General features: G+C 42.5%; 1 protein-coding gene across 4 annotated transcripts in view; it reads left to right on the top strand.

Moving 5' to 3' along the window:
- The window catches only part of CDKAL1 (CDK5 regulatory subunit associated protein 1 like 1), a 706,822-nt gene that overhangs the window by 514,887 nt on the left and 167,884 nt on the right, over window positions 1–24,051 (top strand). For all 4 annotated transcript variants that reach the window (XM_019490403.2, XM_019490404.2, XM_059724329.1 and 1 more), the window contains one exon: window positions 7,307–7,487. In XM_019490403.2, the coding sequence (XP_019345948.1) occupies window positions 7,307–7,487 (181 nt within the window). The remainder of the gene's footprint in view (window positions 1–7,306; window positions 7,488–24,051) is intronic.

Here is a 24,051-nt window from a genome sequence, read left to right as displayed (position 1 = left end):
GGAGCTAAAACTGGGGTGGAGGAGACTGTCATGCTGGTGACTATTTCTGGTGTTAGTGGAGATGGTGCAGGTGCAGGGACAGGTACTGCTCCCACCTCCTTGCTCCTCCTGGCAGCAGAAGACTCATTGCTGCCAGGAAAGAGGGTGCACCTATGTTTGGGGGAGAGTGAACTTGCAGCGCTCCCCCTACCCCTCTATCCCCTTTCCCTCCCCTGCCAGAAGACCTGGCACCTGCCTTTCCAGCACGCTCCATAATGTTTGCTGTGCTGGAAAATTGTGTGCGTGTGTGTGTGTAATATATATTGTATGTATATAATGTGTGTATAATAGATCTTGTATCTGTTTACTATATGCATGTGTGTGTGTGTGTGTGTGTGTGTGTAATATATCATATCTGTTTAGTGTGTGGGTGTGTGTAATATATGTGCTTTCCTGCACAGTGGATTACATACTGTCTGGGAAAACACAGCTTTCTTTTTAAAAAGTCTGGGGGGAAAATAACAGGAACAAATAAGAGGATTTTGGAGGAAGAATAAGTTGAAAGGAATGGATTGGATAGGGATAAGTAGAGGGATTCTAGGCAAGGGTAATTAGTAAGTTGTATCCAATCCTTTTCAAGAAGAGAGACTAGCAAGAAACTAAGAAGTACTTAAGTACTTCTGACATGCTGTTGATTCCAGACAGACAGCTCACAAAAGGGAGATAGAGGCTTCACATACAGCCTTCTATGCCGTTTCTATGGCCCTCCACCAGAGCACTGTGATTGGAAGGGAACTCAGGGAAAGATCACAGTCACTGACCAGTCAATATCAGAGCAGTTTCCTCCACTTCCTCCCCCCCTCCTTTTCAGTTTCTGTTTCCCTGCAAGACCACCTTCTGAATCGCTGAACCTTTTCTGAATGTTTTCCAAATCAGTTTGGATGCTTTGAATTGATTCAGAACTTTTAATGGGTCTCCTGATTCAATTTGGATTTTATGATTCAGCTGCCGAATTGGGCTGAATCGTCTCCAAATTGAATTGGCGACTGAAGCTTTGCACGCCCCTACAAGCTCAGCATATGGCCAAAATGCCATCTTGTCCCCCCCCCCCCCCCCACACACACTCTCTCTCTCTCTCTCTCTCTCTCTCTCTCTCTCCCCCCCCCTCTCTGCACAACCCAGTGTGTGTGTGGGTGCTTATATAGTTACTGTTTTGAAAGTTAAACAAGGGTATACAATATATGGTTTGGATTTTATATACATGCATATATGCATACACATATGTGTGTATGTTTATATGTATGTGTGTATACATATGTGTATGCATATATGTATGTATATAAAATCCATACCATATATATGCTTGGTTAACTTTCAAAACAGTAACAGTGAGATGGTTACTCACCCATATCTCCTAGAATTTCAGGGTGGCTGAGAAATTTCAAGAAATAGTTCTGGTAATTTCCCTCTGAGGGCCATGATAAAAACCTAAGTATGCTTTTAAGCTTGTCTATCCTACCCATACAATTGGTCCAATAAAAGATATAATCCGCAAAAATCTTTGCCATTTCCTGAACTGTCACAGCTACATCATTCCAACACTACCACAACATTAAGACTATAAGTAGCAACATGAAACATATGCTGACACAATAAAGCTATAAGGGTGACATTACCTCTTACTTATAGATTCGAGTTGTTTTGGGGTTTTTTTAGTATTGTCTGACATTCAGAAAAAACATGTTTTAAAATCCTCTTGGAGGATGTTAAATCAGTAATAGGTCAAGGATACTAAATCTTAGGTGTTGAAAAGGAAGTGGAAGGACACATTGGGCATGTCTACATGTGCATTAATGCTCCATGGTAACTGTGCATTAAGTTTAGTACCTGTAATAACAGTATAATTAGTTTATTGCGCATTTAGCGTCTCGTGTAGCTGTGTCCTCCTTCCACTTAATTTCTTGATTGAATGTGAACTTTGCTAGAATTGAAGGAAATGTTTTCTGTAATTAAGGCTGCACATAATGATTCATATAGAATCTGAACGCTAGCAAATTTCCAACAGTATCTGATAATTTCCCTTAGGCATTCTGCTTTGTGAAAATAGTTTTGTTTTCTGGCAACCTCAAATTACATGCGATTCATCTTCCCAAATCACTCATGGGCTTTTTCTATTTTTACTTTGGACCTAAATTTCCTCAATAGCTCTCTTACCTCTTTATTTCCTTTTAGCTACTTTATTAAGCTTATCACTGCAGCATCTAAATGACTATCATGCTTCATGTAGTTGTACTCAGAAAGATGAAATAATCTCCTCTCTCTCTAAAGCAGACAGTCAGTGAAGTAATAGAACTGCTTGTACAAATGTCAGCATTGTGCAGGCTTTAGGGAACCTATCTCTAAAGTTAAAGGTCCAGTCACCAGCTCAAATCTGTTCTTCTACCTTAGAGAATGATATGCTGGACATACATCTACTGGTATGAACACAAAAACCCAATTCTTCTGTTGCCATTTATTTTGGGACTATAGTGGGAGCCATGTGGAATGCTGAATTTTCTAGTGCAGCTGCACTCACTGTTACATGAACCCTTCCTTACCTTCAAGCGTTAAATTGAGTGGCCAAAACAATTTTAATTTGGAATTTTGAGAGGCCTCTCACTAATCCTCTCATTGTTCTATTCACAAATAGGTATTCCCCATCATGTACTCAGGTAGGACCCTAACTTCAATAGGGGTCTAAATTAGAAGTATCAGGAGCTTCTGCCTGATGAGTGCACCATTGCAGAAAAGAAGATATTGTGCTTACAACTGTGTGGTTTGGGCAGGTATCCAGTTTTTCTGGGCCAACTGCTGCAGTAGGCACTATTTAGTTATTTGCCCCTAAGTGGTAGGAAAGTAGCCTCTTACCATTGAGCAAACAGGCTACTTGTCAATAGAAGTAGATAAGAAACTCCTGTGCTATCATGTATACTAATACAGCTTTACCCATGTTTTTCCCTGGAGTAATTTATGCTAGATTCTAGTCAGTTATACCAGCATCGGACTGTCATGTGCGTGCTTCCTTCTTTTTTTATTTCAGTGTAAAACTGGGTTACACTGGAACAAGCAAGCTATTTGTCCAGGCCCTCTGACTCTCAGCATGTCTTCTCTTAATGGCCTTTGACCTCTAGCCTGCAGGGAGAAGAAAGAGAGATGTTCCCATATTCTTGATGTATATCAAGTACTTTAATCAATCCACCATGCCACCATGGAAAGGCATCACTTCAGAATAAGAAGAAGTGATTATACAGGCCTAGTTTCTCCCATTCTCTTACATGTTGCTGGCAGCCATTAGCAATGGAGCTGGGCGGGGCATCCATGGGAGCTTCTCCTGTGGCTCCCCGTGCCCAGGGAAAGGCAGGCAAAGCCAGGGGAGTCATGGGAAAACCTGCAGCCGCCCAGCTGCGCCTACCTCTCCCCAGCCAATACAAATCTCTGAATCTTTTCTGAATCAATTCGGAGGCTTCAGATTTGATTTGGACCTTTTAATAGATCTTCTGATTCAATTTGGATTCAGAGATTCAGCTGCCAAATCTCCTCTGAATCCAATCAGCGACCGAAGCTTTGCACAGCCCTAATATTTATCCTGTTGATGTCAGGGATCCTGGTGTTCTCTGATTTTAAAAAAATCCGCAATTTTCAGTTTAAAGGAAGTAACCCAAAATCCACATTTTTCCTGGATTAAAATGAAATACCACTCTGTGTGTGTGTGTGTGTGTGTGTGTGTGTGTGTGTGTGTGTGTGTGATGTTTCGTTTTAATTATGGAATAATGTGAATTTTGAGTTACTTTTTTAAAACTGAAAATTGGAAATTTTTTTATCAGAGAAAACCACGATCCCTGTTCATCAGATCTATTGTATATTTGTGCTCATTAAACGAGTCCATTAAATGCTGCATTATAGAGCATCTCTACTGACCCCATAAGATATTATATAGCAGGTATTATAGAAAGTATACAACGTTATAGGAAAAAAAATTCTTAAAATGCAAGTATACCCACAATGGAATGATTTTTATGGACACACAAAACATTTTTGTGTTGGACTCAAAAGAGGAATGCAGAATGCTTTTGAAGTTAATTTAAAAGTATATTGTGTAATACTGGCTGATTCATCAGCATGCAGAAACCAAACTTCGTTGCTTAATTTACACATTATTTCATAGTTGTATTTGTATTTTAAAAGGGCCATGACTGTTCACAGAAAAAAATAATCTTGTAGTACTTTGTTTCAGTCTCTCAGACACTAAGGTTGCCTTCATTTTCAAATATGCATTCATGTGTATTTTTTTTTTTTTTTTTTTTTTTTTTTTTTTTTTACAATAACCTCTGAATTCCTTTCTGCTCTCTCAATCCTGACAAATGATTTTGTGCATAAGGAATAAATTCTGCTTATTTGTCTGTTGTGTGGTGAAGGAGGACTGGGAGCCTGATTGTTTCAATAATTGAATTTTCTCTTAAATAAGTTTTTCAAGCATTTTACCTTTTCTACTGTTTTTTAAAGTATTTTCTAATACAGTGGTCAAAAGTGGTATAAAATGGCACATTGTAATATTGCATTTTAGGGCAGGCATGCTGGATTAGACTGTAATTTAATTGCTGTTGCTGAATAGATGTTGGTCCTTATTCCACTTCCAAAACTCAGTTTTTCCTTGCATGTAAAATAATCCCATCCAGGAAGAAATCTAATTACTAAGGTAATTAGCACCTTATCGCCAAATGGAATTCAGGCAGTACGGTTTATGAATTTTAAAACTGTTTAATTTCCTTTTCACTGAGGGACTACTGGTGGGTGGTAGGGAGGGGGGAAATTCTTTTTTACTGAAACTAGTTTGATTGAGCCTTATAATTCATGTTGCCATAGAAACAGGCAAACTCCTATGAATGATGGCAATGCCAGTACCATAGGTAGTAAATGCTTATACTGTTGCCAACAGAATCATTAAAATGGCTAAAATAACTAAAGTCTAATGGTCTTGTCAAACCTAATGAGTGTTTTATTAATGTTACAAGAAATCTCATCTAATGCTATTTGGTATTAATTTGTATAGTAATATATTTTGTCTTCTTTAAACCTGCCATTATAGCTCAAAATATTTGCTGTGTGAGCAGGGAAGGTGTCATAGAATACAAAATTCCTCTATGTTTATTCAGTTCTTAGCTACAGTGGATGCTCACATTACTTCATTTCAAGCAGAACTGTATATTCTGCAGCTTATGTCAGGCTTAGTAAGCCAGTGGGAGCCACTCCAGGCTCTTTGGCCCATGATGTCAGATTTTTTCCTGGGCGTGTAGGTTGCAACTAACATTTTCTCCTCCAACATCTTCCCCCTCTTCCCCCTCTTTTTTTAAGATAATCTTTTCCAGTATTTTTATCAGGTGGGTTGAATTAAATTGTTTTCATATACATTTTCTTAAATTTTGTTTTTGCAGTTTTAAGCAATTTCAATTTTATTTTTATGTCAGTCTTAAAAATTAGATTGTGTGTTCAGAAATGCACTTCAGGGTGGAGAAACCTATTCTGTTGTCAGTGCTTAGATGACTCCCATACAGCTAACTAAACATGGCAAATGTAGAAGAGAGCATAAGCAACAGGTCTGAATATACTGTTCCTGTCAGCAGTGGAATAGAATTCCCTGTACTTAAAAGTAAAAAACAAAACAAAAAAAAAACCAACCAGGGCTGCTTACAGATGTAAAAAACCAAACCCCCAAATGGCACTTTACTTTTAACTCTGCTCACCCCTGTGCTGAGCCCAGTGTTTGCCCAGAAGAGGCATCACGTTAGTTGGACCCAGGTCACTCAATGCCTGCATAGATAAGGCACTTTAGCATGGTTTTCTTGGCGCTTTTATATAAAAGCTGATTGAATCAGCTTTAGCTAAAAGCACCAAAAAGCCCCACTGAAGCACCCAATCTATAGACACTGCAGAGCCGGGTTGAACTAATGCACTGCTTCTTCTGGTATAGTGCGGTTTTTTGTTTTTGGGGGTTTTTTTCCACATCTGTCAGGCCTACATTTTCCCCTCATATGTCCCACCATGCCAATCTTACATTGGGGTTACAGTCCTTCTCATCAAAAAATGACTTTCTTTCCCAGTGTTATTGCCTTACAATGAATCGTAGTTCTCTTTGGCTATTAAAATACTCGCATTTGTTTGCCTACATATCACCTACATGAAAAAGGAGGAGAAAATCTCCTACCTGTACCCTATCCAGGGAATCTGTCTCAAGTGTTGAGAAGAAATGGTCAGAAAAAGGAAAGTGGCACCCTGCATTAGGGACCTTACCTGCAAACTAGGCAATTTATAGTAAACTTGTGGATTCTTCTCAACTCAGAACAAGGTTCTGGGGAGAGCAGTCCTGGTCATCTCTACAACCTTCACACTTAGAGTATTTTTGTTCTAGTGCTGCAGTATAGTTGTTTAGTCCTTCTCTTTTCTTAGAAGTAAGTTTCCTTCCAGTTTATCAATATTTTTGTATTTTGGAATGCCAATAGAGTAACTCAGCATTGTGAAGATAGCTTCAACAGTACTGTACAGCTGATGATAGTTGCACCTTCTTCTTCTGGTTTCTCTTTTTTAATATAGGGAGAGTTGGGTGTCTTGACTTATTTTAGGAAACGCTGAGTCAAGAGGTTAGTTCTGACTAAAGTAAGCTATTGTTGTCTCCAAAAGCCAAATATGTCTAGAATTGCCGAACTCCACAGGATGTTAGGTTCCTCCTTTGGAGATGTTATTCTTCACAGCCTACTGTGTTACAACAGTTAAGGAACTTACAAATTCTAGTGGTAAAGGTCAGAGCTAATAATTTTTTTTCAGGCTAACTACAGTTCAAAGAATTTACAAGCTCTGGGAGTAATGTATGCCTTCAGTGCCTAAGTAGTTGGTCCATGTATTCATCATCATCTTTCACCTTATTCTGACCCAAATACTTATTACAAATGTTCAGTTGTTTTTCTGTTCCTCATGTTTACCCCCAAATAACAGACATGATCTTCAGAGTTTAAAAAAAAATCTGTTTTTTTTTCCCTAGAAATATTGTTGGGTTTCAGTTCTCTGACTGAAGAGAAGTTAAGTTCACATTCCCTCATCTTTCACAGAAACAAGGTTTTTGTGTGGAGAGAGGGTTGGTATAGAAAGAGTTAATGGTTTTTGTGGGCGATATCTTTTATTGGGCCAATTGCATGGTTGGGAAAAGTTAGGCAAGCTTTCAAACCCAAGATGTTCTTCATCAGAATAGAGAGAGAGTTTGCAATTTAACTTCTTTTCTTTCCCACTTCCATTGCAGAGTGCCTGGAATAACAATTGCTACAGACATCATCTGTGGTTTCCCTGGGGAGACTGATGAAGATTTTCAAGAAACAATGAAACTTGTAGAAGAGTACAGGTTTCCAAGCCTCTTTATTAATCAGTTTTACCCACGACCAGGAACCCCTGCTGCAAAAGTGCATCAAGTTCCAGCCTTAGTGGTAAGGTATATTTTCTTACACTGTTGTACTTGGTGGCACATATTACATTGCTTTCAAGTTATTCCAGTTTTTAAATGTAGTGTACAATGTACTGAATTGAGTTCAAATATGAGACATGTTTTCATGAGAACATATCTTCTTGTAGAATTTTGTACAATTAAAATAAAGTTGTACATATTGCCATATAGTGAGACGATAGTGAAAATGTGTTACAGATTAGGTTGATTGTTGGAAACCTTGCCTAATACAAAGTTTAAATTACTGTTCAAGTTGCTATTAGATGTAAAATAAAATTTCTGTAAGGTTCAAGTGATTGGGGGGGTTTCCTCTTTGATATGATAGTCACATAATTTTTCTACCATGTTTTTGGGTAAGTCTCAGGTTATGAAGAAAAGAGCAAAGGTTACTTCAATTTTTTTCATTTTTGAAGTCTTGTTATGCGACTCCCATGGCATCAGATGCACTATAAATGATCCCATGCAAAGTATTAATAAGAATAATAGTGATCTTTGATTTATACATTAAAGGTCAAATTTGCATGTAACTACTTCCATTCCACTGAGACCTAGTTCATAAATATCTTCTATGATTTCACATTTTTAAAAATCCAGTGCCTGCCTTCATCATATACGGTAAAGGTCATTGGTGAAATTTGCATTCATTATTATGTTTAATTTTCCAGTTTTCAGATATTCTTCTGTGCTTAGCCATTGTTGCATAACCCTTTCTAGCTACCATTCTTTTCTGAAATTCCCCATAAGCATAAAATCCACATATATTAATATAGGAAGCAGATGGCTCTCAACTGTATTCTAATTGATACATAATTTACATTTCCTTTAAGTGACAATAACAGCATGTGTATCTACATTTTTAAATGATGATTTAAAAAAATTTTTTACAGTATAAATATGCAAACTTGCCTAATCTGGATTTTGGTACATTAGTCTATGTAGTTTTAGTTGCCTATAAAACAGATTTAAGTCTTCCTTAGTATCTCTATGATATAATTTATGTACTTTGCATTTTAAGTCAAGACAAGTATAATGTCAGCTAATGTAGGTGAATAAAACCAGCATACTATATTTAGTTAGGGTCATCAACATGCAGCTACCGTGTAAAGCAGCATCAGTATATTTCTTTCTTTGTATCTTTATATCTCACTGAGAGAGGGGTAGGTTACTGCAGATTAGCTTCCAGCTATTGTGGGGAAAGGGCACGCACATAGGCATTTACTACAGAACAGCTGATGTGTAATACAGTACATCATGGGTGTCAAACACCCCCACAGGCTGGATAAGGGTCATTGATCCAGTCTGCGGGCCAGAGAGGGTTACAGTGGTTACAGAGGGTTACAGCATGCAGGATCTGTCGGGTGGGGTACTGCAGGCAGTGCACACTGCATGTCATGTTCCTGTGCCCCATGCAGTGCTCACGCTGTTCAGCATCACATACTGCCTGCAGCATGCACTTGCCCTGCTCTAGGGTTTGCTTTGTATGTGGTACACAGGGCATATGCTGTATAGCGGGTCCCACTAGACCAGCCCTGTGCAGCCAGTTTAGACCAGGCCCCAGGCCATCTTTGTGTGCTGGATCCAGCTCACAGGACCAGTCCAGTGGGACACCCCATACAGCACATGCCCTGTGCCAGCCTCATGCACTATGTGCAGAGCATGTCTCAGACCAACCCCCTGTGACATGCTGTGTCTGGGGCCCAGCCCAGCTCTAAGACCCATGTCTTGGATCACAGGGCTCCATGGTTCAGGTCTGGCCTTCGGGTCATCCGTTTGACATCCTGGTAGTAAATCCGTGCCTGCTTTCATCCCAAAGGAAGCAATTCATGTGTACACCCACATGTAAGTAAACTCACATGGTTGACTGACTTTTTTTTCTTTTTGAAAGGCTTGTTTGTTGCAGAGACTTATGTTTAAAATGTCGTCAAGTAATTATGGAAGTTGAAGAGAGTTAAAAATGGAAACATTTGGCTTAAATTACTATCCTTCTGTCCACATGCATGCAACCTCATTTGCCTTAGTGGGATTGTGTAGGGGTAGGAAAATTAGATCTCCTATTTTTCCTGCAACATGGAGTTAAATACTATTATGCTGAGACACCACTGAATATTAATTAAATAAGAACCAGCTTTTTAAAAGAAAACACTCCTAGTGGCATTAGAACTGGGGGTGAGTAGACTTTAACCAAGCTTGATGTTTTCTTTTTGTTCTTATTTCTATAACTTGCTGTTTTTGAGGAACTAGAACCTTCAAAGAAATCATGGAGTATTACATTCCAGAGCTGATGAAAAACTGTAATTAATAGACATGTCCCCTCCCTCTAACCATTTCTCTGTTATTTGTAGTCCTCAACAAACTTGAGTTATAAACTCCTTCATGCTTTCATCTCTTTCTAGAAATGCAGGGTAATCAATCAACTGGAACCAGGATAGCTTATGCTAATCTATTTATATTTTATATTCACGTTGCCTCTGGATAGAAGCCAGTGGTCCTCTCTGCAGTATCAGGAATGCACAGACATTTTGTATTTCATTCCTAGTCCAGAACTGCTTATAATTATGTATCTTTCTCAGCTGAGAGAAGCATGTACATTACCATGTACTTCCACCACTCATATCCATCATATGCTTTTTTAAAGTCTACATGTTATCTTAATGAATCTACTTTGGTACCTTGACATGGATGTACTATAGCAAAGTAGATTATATATAAATAGCTTGACAATGAACAGTGTGTGTGTGTGTGTGTGCGTGTGTGAGAGAGAGAGAGAGAGAGAATGAGTATGCAAGCAGGCACAGATTATCTATCTATATATATATAAGTCTGCTTCACTATAGTAGGTCCATGTGCTGCTTGTTCCTCTGTCAAGTTACCACAGTCCAATGACTTATATGAGAGACAAATTGAGAGTGTATGTTTATTGACAATCTGATCTCATGAGCCAGTGCTTTGTCAGGATGTCCTTATACTACTAGCTGCAGAGGATACAGTTTTCTATTGGCAGTATTTCTTACTAAAGAAATTTTGGGCATATGATTTAAATAAGGGTGCTGAACCAGGGAATTAGAATGATGAGTTACATGACAGCTGCTGTCCTTCTCTTCTTCCTCAATATTGGCTGCATTGGCTGTTTTGTTTTAGCGCTGCAGATATCTGACATGAAAAAGATAAATTACTATTTGTAATTTGCCTTCTTTTCAGCACAACTGTTTTTTTTTGGTCCTAAGTCTCAAATGTATACCAGCAACATATTTGCTGTGTCAAGTATCTCGGGTTCACTTTTTCTAGGATGGATCACCTGTCCAAAAGGCAAAGTCGAGGAAGTAGGCATGGTAATATTAGTTTGTTTTTAGGGTATAGTTTTGATGGAGGTGCTAAATGTAATTTTTTTTTTTTTTTTTGGAGGAAAATGGTATAAAGGGAAAATCTCATTCTGGTCTATCAAGAAAAAGCTAAATTTTGGTGGATCTTCATGAAATTTTTCTTTCACTCAGAGGTTGTCTTGAAAGCCATATTGTCATTGATCCGATTCTTACAGTGTGGATGATCCACTACCATATGTTATCAGAAAAAGCAAAGAAGCTACAGGTCTGTCATCTTTTGCTGGTAGAGAAAAAACTTGCTTGGGTTATCACACATCTGCCTGTTTCATAACCATCAGTTCATTTATTCACACAACACAATAAGCTAGTAAGTTTAAAGGAATAAACTACTAAATTTTGCTATTCTGCTTTAGTGAAAGATGACCCAACATGGAGGTAAGATGTTGTACTGTCTCTTAAAATAAAATTTAAAACGACTGTATTGACCAAATTAAAGTACAGTAGAACACTAAATAACCACACTCTGGTCAGCCTCTGGTCAACTGTATATTGTTTCTGCCCTTCTCTTTAAGGCCTGTTAGGAGATCTTGCTGTGTTTGATAAGAGAATTTCTTGCTATATATGTCAGAGCTTTCAAAAACACCTTTCTAATTTCCCTTACATTTACAAAGTACTTTACAGTGCAGTATTTTAGCTATGGAAAGAGATGGATAACTCATAACTGCTTCAGAAAGGGAGAGAATTGCAGCTGGGGAGCACACATCAGCTATTACACTGTCAGTGTCACCGCTCCTTGCTCCTGTTGCCATACTAATGAACTAAATTGCTATAAATTTAACTCAGAATGAAACAGAGTTAAAGTAACAGTTTCACTGCCCTAATATTGCTACAGGGAAAGAGAGATGTAGCGGTTACAGGGTAGAGTTACCAATCAACATCATAAGAGCACAGAGGTAAGTCACAGTTCATAGGATATAGGAAAGTAGGGCAGGGAGAGACCTTAAAAACATTATCTACACCAGAGGTAGGCAACTTGTGATATGCATGCCACAAGTGGCATGGGTAGCCTCTCTGTGGTGTGCAGCCAAGGAAGGAGATCAGTGACACTTAGGGAGGGCAAGGGTTTAGCTTGTGGCATACTTGCCAAAAAGGTTGGTCCCTGCTGACCTAGTCCAACTCCTTGCACAAGACAGGCCCATCCTATCTAAACCATCCTAGACAAGCGTCAATCTAACGTATTCTTAACAACTCTGGGAACAACCCTTGCAGCTACTAGGTATAATGCCCGAAATATCAAAACACCTTTCATTTCCATAGACAATGTAGGGGATGAGGGCACAGTTTGTGCAGTTGTTTAGCATTCTACTATAATTCCATGGTAACATTTCTATAACAAGATGGTTACACTCAATATTCTGGCCACAATCCAAACTGAGTAATTACCTTTATGTCTACTTTCAGTTGTTTATAGCAGCAGCCAGCAGCCTTTTCAAGCTGTGGGTCAGAACAACCTGGCTCCAGTCTGATGCAGGCTAGGTGGCTTCCACAGCATGTCAGCAGCAGGGGAGCTTTCACGGCATCCACAATAGAGCAAGGCTTCTGGGAGCTGTACCCATGCTGCTACCACTTTTCCCAGCCTCCACTCCCTGGCTGCAATGTGGTTACAGCTTCCAGCTGGTGAAGAGCTGCATTGGTGCTGGGCAGCTGGAAGTTGTGTATCCAGGTTTCTGCTGCTTCTGCACTGCAGCTGGGAAGTAAGGGGTGGGAGGGTGCAAAGGTGGGAGACGAGTGAATCAGCAGCAGGGATGCAGCTTCTATCTGCTTGGCCCCAGGGCAGCACCTCACCAGTTAGATGCTGTGACCACACCACAGCTGGGTGAAGGCTGGAGGCAGGAAGAAGAAGCAGTGGTGGAAAGGACTCACTTGGAAGTTACCTGGCCCTGGTGCAGCTCCTTGCTGCTTAGCCCTGGTGTGATCATAGGCAAGGGAATAAAATCTGCAGGCCAGATCCAGTTGGCTGCAGATTGTATGTTGCTAACTCCTGCCTAATAGTATCAACTTCTTAAAATATTGTGTAGTATTACTGTATGCTTTCTAACATGATCTGGGTTTTTTTTCCTGACTGAGTAAGCCATTCACGTTTTAGCTCGTGTGATAACTAGTTTACAAATTGTTTTAGGATCCAGCTAGATGAGAAATCATACACAGATGTTACATCCTAATTATCCCTTGCAGCTCCCTGCTCCTGGCTAGGAATGTTAATGTTGATCAGGTGCTGTACCCTTCTTTCCATTCTTTTTAGGAACATCTCTGTAGCAAGCCTCCAGTGCCTAGTGTCCCCCTGGGGTCCAACTCACTTGCTACTCTCTCCAACTCACATCACCTCCAGTCTCTCACCTGCCATGCCTTTGATGTTCTTGTTACTTTTTTAAGGATGTGGTCCCTGGAGGCTGGAAGTAATCTCTTTGGTGCTGTCCCTGCTGGCTCTATTCTTGAGCTATGAAGTCCACACTCAGTCCTGGAAGACTCTGCATTTCCCTTGGGATGCTGGCTCTTTAAGGCATCACCCCCAGAGGCTTCCAAGCACTTGTTGAGGCTCCAGCCATCCTTGTCTTGGCTCCCTTTTCCTCTGGCCAAGCTCAGCCTTTGTCCATGGTCTATGACCCTAGCTGCCAGGCCTCAGCCCTAGCCCATGCCTTTTGGCCCTCTTGGCCCTAGCCTGGCTCACTCCCTCCGCACCCTTGGCAGAACTTAACACCCAGAGTGTCCCAGGCACCCAGGCACCCATCCACCCCTACAGCCATAACTCAGACCTCTGCTCAAACTCAGACACAAAACAGCAACCTAACCAGTCTTAACTCAAATATAAACCCCTCTGGATCTCTTGTCCTCACACCTACTTAGGTGGGTTTGCTTCCATCCTACTAGGTGGAAGCATGGGGGGAAGCAAGAGGTCTCTTGGGTCGGCCTGACTCATCACAGAAGCCACCTCCACTGGGAGCTCCTTGTCCTGTAGCAGCTGGGTCAGACTGCCCTCTCTGTGACCAGAGGCTGGTCTTATATGCCTAAAGCCCAGCCCTCTTCCAATCATGTGGCCCCATCCTCTGCTTCCAGGACCCCAGGTACTGTTGAGTCAGTCATTAGCAATCTGTCCTTTTTCAGCCCCTGGCTCAGCTTACATGGGCAGCTCACACCAGCTGCCATTTTGCCCTTAGGTTCTTTGCAACCTGCCTCCCCCTGCACTCCTCCCTTTCTAGTAATGGAAGCAGAAGTCCCATGTTAGTCTCCTTGCTTTCCTCTCTGCAGAAAGGGACTTACCTCTTAGTTCTTCAAGATGAGAAACAAAGCTACAAATTTCAGGTACTCACCATTCATCTTTGTTAAATGAAAAGATCAATTAAGCTGTATTTGAAAAGGCTTTTAAGTGTCAGAGGTGTAACTGGCAGGACTGCACCCAGGGCAGTCCTCCCCTCTTCCCCCTTGTACAGTCTGGTTCCAGAGGTTGCAGCACTGGGCCACATACAGGAACAGGATCTGACATTCACTACTGCTGTGGTACGTTGTCACCTCATTTTTTTCTAGCACAACCACCTATGTTGCATGGGCAAAAAAAATCTTGATATTGGCAGCAAAAAAAGGGACAACATCTTTGTCCAACAGCAACAAACTCTGCTGCCTCTTTACAGATCTACATTTCCCAGAGTGTCCTGTACTCACTGACCCATACTTCTGCCCTGCTGCTGCTTGAGCTGGAAAGTGCAGGTGGAGTGGAGAAAAGGAGGGTGAAGTAGCCCCCTCAGTCCATTCTGGTGCCCTCTTTCCACCCCCCCCCCCAACTTAGGCAGCACCAAGGCTCATGTTCTGCCTTATACTACTTCTAAATACTTGTCTACACCACAGAACTTCTGTTATAGCCAACACAGCTATATTGGCACAGCCCCCCTAGTGAAGATGCAGTGTGTGTCAACAGAAGTTTCTCTGCCAGCATAGCTACACTTCCCAGAACAACATAAATGAAGCTGTCTTTCATCAGCATAGCCATTTCTACATCAGGGGCCAACGAGGGGCATGTTATTTCCTTGCCTTTAGTTAGCAGAGGAGTACTGGCAAAACTTTGTAGTATAGTCCATACCTAATTTCTTCTCAAGGAGTCTCACCTCTACCTGTTATCAAGAAATAAAACTGAGGAGTGGCATATTTTTAAGCAGAGATCATTCAAATAGCTTGTGAGATAAGTTTCTCTTACTTCATTCCACAAGACAGAAGACATACTCTTTAGATTGTAAGTGTGTTGTGCTGGTAGCTGGTATGTATGATAGTCTGTGAAATTCTTGCAGACACAGTTGATAGCTTAATTCCTCTTTGCCTTACTCATCATAATTCCAGGAAAAAAAACTCCTGTTCTAGCAAAATCCATTCCTTCAAGTGGTTTCCCCAAAGTAGCCCTGTAAAACTCGTTGGCATCCTTTTATGCTCTTACGTATGGTTCAAATCCCATCAATAGATTGTCAATTCCAGCAGGACTAGAAGAAAAACATGTGTGTGTTTATTGTTCATGATTTGTGTATAGGTACCACAGGTACCACAGCATTGGTGACTTTATAAAAACCTAGTTAGTTATATTAGATGTATTACAAATGTAGTTAGCTGTGTTAGTCTGAAATCAGGCAGAAGGCACAGCAGAGTGGCACCCTTGAGACTAGCTTGTTCAGAAAGTCATGATGACATGCCTTCTTCAGAGGCCATGAATGGACTTACAGAGGAAAAAGATACTAAATAGAAAGAATTAAAGTCCTTCGTATTTAGATGTATCAGCATTTAGAAGCCCCTGGCTTGCTTCTTACTTTTGGCTTGATTAAGGTGTTAATCTTGCCATAAATAGCAACTGGCCACACGTTCCTCAAATGTATGGTGCCATAAAGTGGCAAACCAGCCACAAAGATTTTACTCAAAAAGTGTATAACATCTTTGTGTCTGGTTTGTATGGTGCCATAAATTGAACATGTGCCATACCACATCATTCCAATGCCACCAATCTACTGATTGTCAGCATCAGAACCTAGGCAACCCCTCTTATGGAACCTGGCTGGGGGTTGCCCTGGTCCTGATGCTGATAATCAGCTGATTTGTTCACAGGATATGAGCTTGTCAGCACCTTAAAAAGTGTTGTCCAGAAGCCTGTGATCTTTAAGGCTGTTTATAGTGCTGGGTCTTGGTAAGCCTCAGGAATTATGGATGGAGCAGCTCAGGGTCTGGCACACAGTCCTCCCCTGACAGATATCAGGATCAGAAGTGGGCAGCCTAGGTCTGTGCCAGGACTGGGGCTGCCCTGCGTAGAATTCTAACATGCAGATGAGCATTGGGGTGTGATATGGGGCAACCCAGGGGTCCGAGACAAAGCCACCTACTGCTTGTTGGCAGGATCCAGCTGGGGATGGCTCTGGGTCCCAAACCCAGTTGCGCCTTGCGCTGTCCCTGGAGGATACTAGATGTACCACTGCATATGGGGAAACTTTCCCCATCTGCATATGCTTCTTCAAAAAGGCAACATTGCATGAGCAGCTGAGAAGGGGGAGCTTCTCCCATTCCCTGCATGCCTCAGTTTGATGAGGTGTCCAACTTTTGCAGTGGGTCATGAGGAAAAGCTCCCCCATCCCCAACTGCATGCACCCATTTAAAGAGCTGCCTGGCATGTGCAGCTGGGGATGATGGAGCTTTACCATCCCATGCTGCTTGCACAGGCACCTCTTTAAACTAGCACATGCAGCAGGAGATAGGGGAGCTTCCCTATCCCCAGTGGTACCATGGGGAGCACTGTGAGCCCCATCAGGAAGCCTCTTTCTGATGGTGGGTTTATGGCAGTTGGGAATGTAAAAAAGCAGGTGGGTGTTGAGTGGGGGGTCCTGCTGCATACCTGTTTTTTAAAGATCTAGGACACTGTGAGTTTAACATCAGGAAAAGGTTCCCTGATGTTGGGCTTAGGGCACCACAAACCTTTAAAGCCTTTAAAGGCTTAAAAAAGCCTTTAAAAGGCTGGGACCCTGGTTGAACACCCGTCCACTTTTTTACAGTCCTGTGTGCCAGGGACAACACCTGAGGAGTAGGGAGCTCCTGGGTCCCAGCTGTCTCTTCCACATACTCAGGAGGGTTGCAGCTGGGGAGCAGGGAGCTTCCCATTCCCCAGCTGTAGGTGCCCCCCTGTACTGGCGGTTATGTGATTGGGGCTTGAGGAATTTTATGAGTCATTCGTAGGACTGTGTAACGTGCCATGCACCTGGGGTATAGCAGGTCACATGAAATGAGGAATGGGGCATAAAAATTCCTCAGCCTCCAATCACATGACTGCCTTAACATCTGCCAGCAGCCTAAGTATTACTTACTGTTACTGAAGCCAATAGTATCTGGTATAATATATCCAAGGGTATATTCTCCTGTATTCCTGTCTGCTTTCTCATACACGGATTTGCTAGTGTCAAATATGAGAAAGGAGAGAAGTGTTTTTGTTTGATAACTAGAGTTCTTTGCTGAAATCCCACATACAGATCTACCCTTGTGCTTCTGTATTATTCCCAACCTGGAATTGCTAAAGATCCAAAGGATACAAAGGTGTTTATGCAGAGTCTGTGGCAACCTTTTTAATCAAACGTGACTTTAGTAACACCTGCTGTTTTAGTTCAGTGGTAGAATCTCTATCTGCCAAGCAGGAGACCCGTGTTTGATTCCTGGACACGCATACAGCCAAAGCACCAAACATCCAAACACGGTGTGGCCTTTGGATTCTGTGTGCCAATGGTCTAAAGGACAGATGGAAGGGGTGGGCAGCCTTCACTCCTCCATACTTCTGCCTAGGTGTACGTGTCAGGACCTAGTGACCTTTCACACATACACCATGATCTAGAATGATCAATGGTTGACTGTTATTACTACTACTACTACTACTACTTTAGTAAAGCTAACACCTTCATGCTCAGGATTAACTGTGGAAGCCAATACATCTATATAATAAAGTCAAGTAGCCAATTACTTGTGTATAACTTTTGTCCATAGTGGAGGGGGGGAATCTATTATTATTGAACTCTCACCAAGGTTTAAAAAGGTTATTTTAAAGCCAGGGTGAGCTTCAAGTCATACCTCTTTGGTTTGTTTGACCAGGTGCTGAAATTAAAAACTTGTTTGTTGTTGTGGAGACACTTGAACTGGTGTGGTATAAAACTGCATTTATTCCATCTGAAAAGTCCTGAATGGTTTGGCTTATAGAGCTGCTGACTGTTCAGTTCATAACTGATTTTTGTGGAATGAGTTGAATTTCACAGTCACAGATTTTGCAGAGTCAGATGCTTGGGAAGGGACAAGAATATTTTTGATTCTGGCTTGGAGCCACATTTTTTGAAATTCTTGCAGCGGTGTAGTTCAGAGTGACTGGCAGAATGCAAGTCTGACTTCTAAAGAGTCTGTGTTGTCACAGTTCTGCTGAAAAATCAAGTCAGAGTTCAGAACTAAAGTAGAAATACACCTGGAAAACCCAAGTTGGCACTGTCCCCTTTGGAATTCAACTTTTTTTTTACAGCAGCAGACATCAGAGCACTGACCAGAATGAAAATTACCACCAGCTTCCATGTTAACTTTATGTAAAGTGTGACTTGAAGATTTGAGCTTCCCAAGAAAATGTACAGTTGTAGATTAAGACTGAGCTGTACTGCTAGTAGAACAGAGAAAAATAAAGCATTTGGGAGAGTGGAGTGGGGAAAAGTGGGGAATGAACAGTCTATTTGGGGTTTTGCTCATTTTTAAATGTTTTTGTCATGCCAAAAACATTTACTGTAATACTTGCAATATGACTTTTCAGCACAATTGGTCTTCCCATGATCATTAAAAAGAAACAAAAAACAGGAATGCACCTTTGTGAAATATAAAGCAACAAGTTTTGTATTTGCTTTGTTTTTGACTTGTTCTATTGACCTGCCACACACATCCTCCGTACATTCTAGAGATACAAAAGATCAAAAAGGGCTCAGAGGAAGAGGGCCTTTGCGAAGAGACCTACACACTTCTCCATTTTATACATGCATCTCGTTAACTGACATTTTTAAGATTAGAATGAAACTTCTCAAGCTTTCAAATTGCACCTGGGACAGGGGTACAACACATTTAAATAAATGGACTGGAGAGAAACCAAAAGTCAAAGGGCATGAATCCTGTGTCATCCTTCAGACCCAAATTTATCTGTGAGCTACATAGACACATGAATCTCTGCACCTGCATTGTGACCCTTTGATTCTTGCTGGGTTGAGGCCTTAAAAGAGACATCACCAGCACAGTAAAAAGTTGAGGGCTGTGCACCATTCTCATTAGCAGCTGGCCAATTTTGCAGGCAGATCACAGGGCTGGGCACTGTTTTCGATGGCTTATCATGGCCAGTGCCCTCCCATGCCTCTAATGAAGAGGGCTGTCTGCTGTATGGCTCCGCCCCTTGCAGCTGATTGACTGAGAGGGTTGTCCATCATGTGTCTCCACCCCTTTGCTGATGATTGATGGAGAGGGGTGAGGCCACACAACAGGCAGCTCTCTAGCCAAGCATCAGCGAGGGGCAGGGGTGCCAGCCAACTTGCCTGCTCACTTTCGTGCCAACAGCCCCCATCCCCACTTGCCCTGGACAGACTGTGGAGCTGGGAGGACTGCTGGCTCCCACTGGGGAGGGTTTTTTTTCTTCCCTACAGATTTTGTGGAGATCTCCCAATTTAGCAATTTTTGTAAAATCCACGCAATCACTATTTGGGTAGCTCCCTAGTTATGCATATCGTCTGAGCTACAACACCCACACAAGATGTTCTAGGGCAGTGGTATTCAACCTATAGCCCACAAAGCTATGTCATCCAGCCTATGGGGCTCCCTATGGGTCTGGGAATTTGGTGGCATTAATTTTTCTCAGAGCTGCAACAAGTCATGGTGCCACTGCTCCTCAACCACCATACCCATGGGAAGCCCTACAGCCTGAATGACATGGCCGCACACACCAGATTCCAGTACTGGAGTACTCAGTACTGGTATCTGTTATTTCAGTAATGCTCACATACTGATCAATACTGAGCTATGGGTAACCATGGCTTAAAATGCTATTGACTCTGCTGGGGCATAGTCCAATGAACTGTATGGTAAATCATGAGCCTTTGGACTAATATCATGTATTGTTTGTACTATATAAGTAGGTACAAACATGCTGCTTAAAGGTGTGTCTATGGAGTACCTGTGCTAAAAGTAGCAGCAGTTTCAAAAAAAGTAAAACGAATCCATTCTGGATGAACTAAGTCTATGGGTACCTGTAGTAATTGCCTTATATGCAAATTTCTACAGGCAAGTTTATTTCAAATTCATTGTTTTCAAATTTGCCCCTCACTTCCATGTGTTGAGGTGGAAAGCAGGGTCTGACAGTAAGGGAGTTGAGGAAGGGGCTACAGGGGAAAGAAGTTGGGGGCAGAGGGCAAGGGGGCCACCTGACCCACTCTCCGATTTACTTTCCCTGCTATATCAGTGGAAGGGGAACAAATTCAAGGCAAACATCCAACAACTAGATTATATACCTGAAAAATTATAACAAATTTATAAATTTTCCATATATAGAATCTAATTATTGGGGGTGGTTCTGGTGTTCAAAGTCATCTTATATTTGAGTATTTGGTGTTTATATGATGGACCACAAAGCATCCCTGGAAGAAAAGGATGATGCTACCACACCCTAATTATGTTCTCTGAATGATATAACTTGCATTTTAACTGTCTGTATTGCTCTAAGCACACACCCCGTTCAGGGTCATCATAGTTGATCGGGTCACCAAGTACTCTGGTGCTCATATCTTATGCTGTTTTGGCTGCTGAACATGTACATCAAGGCACTATACTAAAAATCCTTGTTGAAAGACTGAAAAATTGGAGTAAGAGAGGACAGTATAATAACACAGATCATTTGAAACTGTCACAGGGCACTAAGGTGCCTGCTCCTCTAAGGGCAGAATCTGCCTAGGGAAAGGGCCCTAGGAGCCAGGCAGAAACCCCACAGGTGCAAGTTACTATGGCGGCAGGCTAATGAGGGAATTAGTCTGCACCTGCACCCAGTCAGCTGACCGGAAGAAGGCATGGCCCTGGGCACATATAAACCCCAGGGCTGAAGCCAGCAGGAGTTAGTTCTCTGGCAGCAGCCAGGGGAAGGAGCCTGCAGAAAAGAACGGCCCAGAGACGCTGTGGCCACCTGATATGCTGCTTGTGGGACTAATGAGACTCCCAGAGCTCACCAGGTACCCTGGGCTACAAGGTGCTTAATGCGTGGGGAGAAGTTCTCCTCTTGTAAAGAGATAGAGTGCACCCTGCACTGTTTGTATTATGTTATAGTCCAGGGGCTTATATTTTGGTTGTTGTTTGTAAACTGGTGGACCACACTGAGGCTACTGGGGAGGGAGAGGCCTCATTGGGAAACACTACAGTTTGGAGACTCCAGCGTCAACAGGTGCAGCACCAGTGAGGGTGCGCAGACAGGGCAGCGGAGAGCCCAGTCCCAGTGAGGGTGCGCAGAAAGGGCTGTGGAGAGCCCAGCACCAGTGAAGGCATGCAGATGGGCCAAGGGCCCAGTGACAAAGGGAGGCTGAGCTCTCTCAAGGCCTCAGGGGGTATTATGAAGAATATTTGAATACCATCTGCGAGGTATAGGGCATTGTAACAGGGGGCCTACTTGGGCCAATCTCCGTGGCCTGCCCACCTGTTCTTGGGCCAACCACCCGCCTTCTCTCTTGCCACTCCTTGATGTTAATTGATTAATTAATAGATGTCAATTAAGCAGGAGGCTACCCATTTTGATGCCCCGATGCCAGGGGGGCGCTCTCTGCGGCTCCTTTCCTCCCCTGTACCGCAGCACAAGCCTCGCAGATGGCATCTTGATGTTCCCATAATCACCGGCCCCCACACTGGGCCCCAGAATCCTCCTATCAGGACCCCTCCATGATCCCTCCACTCAGGCAGCCTCTCCGCCTTCATTCAGGCTATCTAGCCCCCCAAAACTATTTTCCCCTCTCGGGTGTGGTCCCCCTCTGGGTCTTGGGCATCCCTCGCGGTGGGCCTCTGGCCCTTTTGACCGTCCTGGTCCTGGCCCCAGCATGGGCCAGTCGAGGGTACTCTCTTGTTCGGGTCGGGTCTCTAGCCCCTCACTCTCTCCCAGAGTCTGCCCTCTGGGCCCTTCACACAAATGGGGTTACCCACCCGTTGGTGGGGCTAGGGGTTAAGGCGCTCTGACCTGCCTTTCACCGGGGTGGTAACTGGCCTGGCATTTCCTGGGCTCCCCCATGCCACTGAGAGCTCCACCAGGCCACCCACTCCTGGCAGGGTGCAGTTTTAGGTCATGCCCAGGACCAGGAGCCTCCTAACCATCCCCTACAGCTCCTCCCTTACCTCCAGATGATCTCAGCAGCCCTCTGGCCAGGCAATGTTGTTGCCTGGCCTCCAGCAGCCAAACTGCCCTGTTTATATAGATAGCCTTTGACTCCAAAATGGCTGCCCTCATCAGGCACCTGGTGGCTGCCAGCTCCAGGCCCTTAAAGTGGCAGGCACATACAGTGCCCTGCCACAGGCATGATAAAGAGTTGGTTTTGGAGTCACGCATCTAGCCCATAAGGCATCCATTTTGAGCGGGACCCAAAAAGGGGTCTAGGAACCCACAGGGTTCAGTGGGGTCCATCAGGACTGTGTCCAAACATAAACTCAAGGGCAGCCTCCCTATTTATTATAATTACCAGCAAGACATGGCAGGCGAGAAAAAGGGTGTATCACGGCCACCCCTGGGGGCCTCATGCCACGACAAAGAAAAAACAGCAAGAACAGATTATCCTCTAGGCACAAAGAAATTTTTTGTTGTTGTTGGACCCTCTCTACCCTGGCAGGCACTTGAGCATCAGCTGTTGTCTGTCTCTATTTGTGCCATGATGTACTCTGTTGAGTCTCTTTCTCTTCCACTGTTATGGTGTATTCTCTTTCTAGGATTCTGAAAAGCTGGTCTTATCTGAGTCCGCTGTTATACAGTAGAACCGATCAATTGTGGGGCATATCATGAAGAGAGGAAAAGAGAATAATGTAGCCAGATTGATTCTGGATGTGGATATTCTCTATACAAGCAATTTTTTTTTGTTTCATGCAACAGTATTTAGTTTGATATTGTTTCAGTTTTTTTTTAATTCAGGTGCAGAAGGTTATAAGGGCAGTTGCATCATTCTTTATCAAGGTGCCAGACTATTCTGAAGTACTCCAGATATACAAAAACTAATAGAGTACTTCTTACTCAACAGAACATTCTGTATGAGACAAACTCTATAATTAGTTTCAGACTCAGCTTTAAGAAATGCCCAGTCAGATTTTAGTAAGTTAATTTTTTAAAGACACATTGGATTGTTTTTGTTTTCCTCCTTGTGGTATTACTATGGAGTAAAATTAAAGCATGTGCTAATGGAAAACTTTACCTTATTAAAAAAAATGGGAAAAACCATTTAACCAAAAAGATGCATCTGTATAGATCAATGGCACTAACTGCAGGTCATGACCCAAATCAGGGTCACGGGGTGTCCACCTCTTCCTCTGCCCCTCCTGCCTGCAGGACTCTCCTGGTGCATGGTCCATGCAGTCTCGCAGCTGCTGCCCCCTGTGATCCCAGTCCAACCCGGGCTCTGCTGGCACCACCAGGCATGAGTGAGTCAGCAGCGGAGGTGGGGGTCACGACCCAGATTTAGTCTCACAGCAAAAAAAGGTTGGGAGCCAATGGTATAGATACTGATATAGATGCACACATGTGCACCTGCCCACACAGATACTTCCTTTATGTAAGACTTCAGTCAGTTCTAACTGCAAGGGAAGCTTAAAAAGTTCATAAGAGGGCAAAGTTGTTTGGATCCCCTAACTTCATTATTGCTCTTTAACATATTTGCATTGTGTAATTTACAGTGAATTATCTGTATTTATAGCACTTGGCTTTGGATAATTGCAACATCCCTATATGTAGTAAAGGTAGTGATTATATTCTCAACCTGAGCTTTATTTGAACACACTTTTTGTCTGGGAGTGTCTTTGGTTTAGTTTTAAATTAAAAGTTTTGCACAGTGCACAGGACATTCGGAGAGAATGTTGCTTTGTTAAATACAATTTCAAGATATATGAGGTATGAATTTTAATATTTTTTTCTCCATTAAACCTTCATGT

This window comes from Alligator mississippiensis, chromosome 3, assembly GCF_030867095.1.
Source record: "Alligator mississippiensis isolate rAllMis1 chromosome 3, rAllMis1, whole genome shotgun sequence".
NCBI classification, from domain to species: Eukaryota; Metazoa; Chordata; order Crocodylia; family Alligatoridae; genus Alligator; species Alligator mississippiensis.
This window is presented reverse-complemented; position numbering and strand designations above follow the sequence as displayed.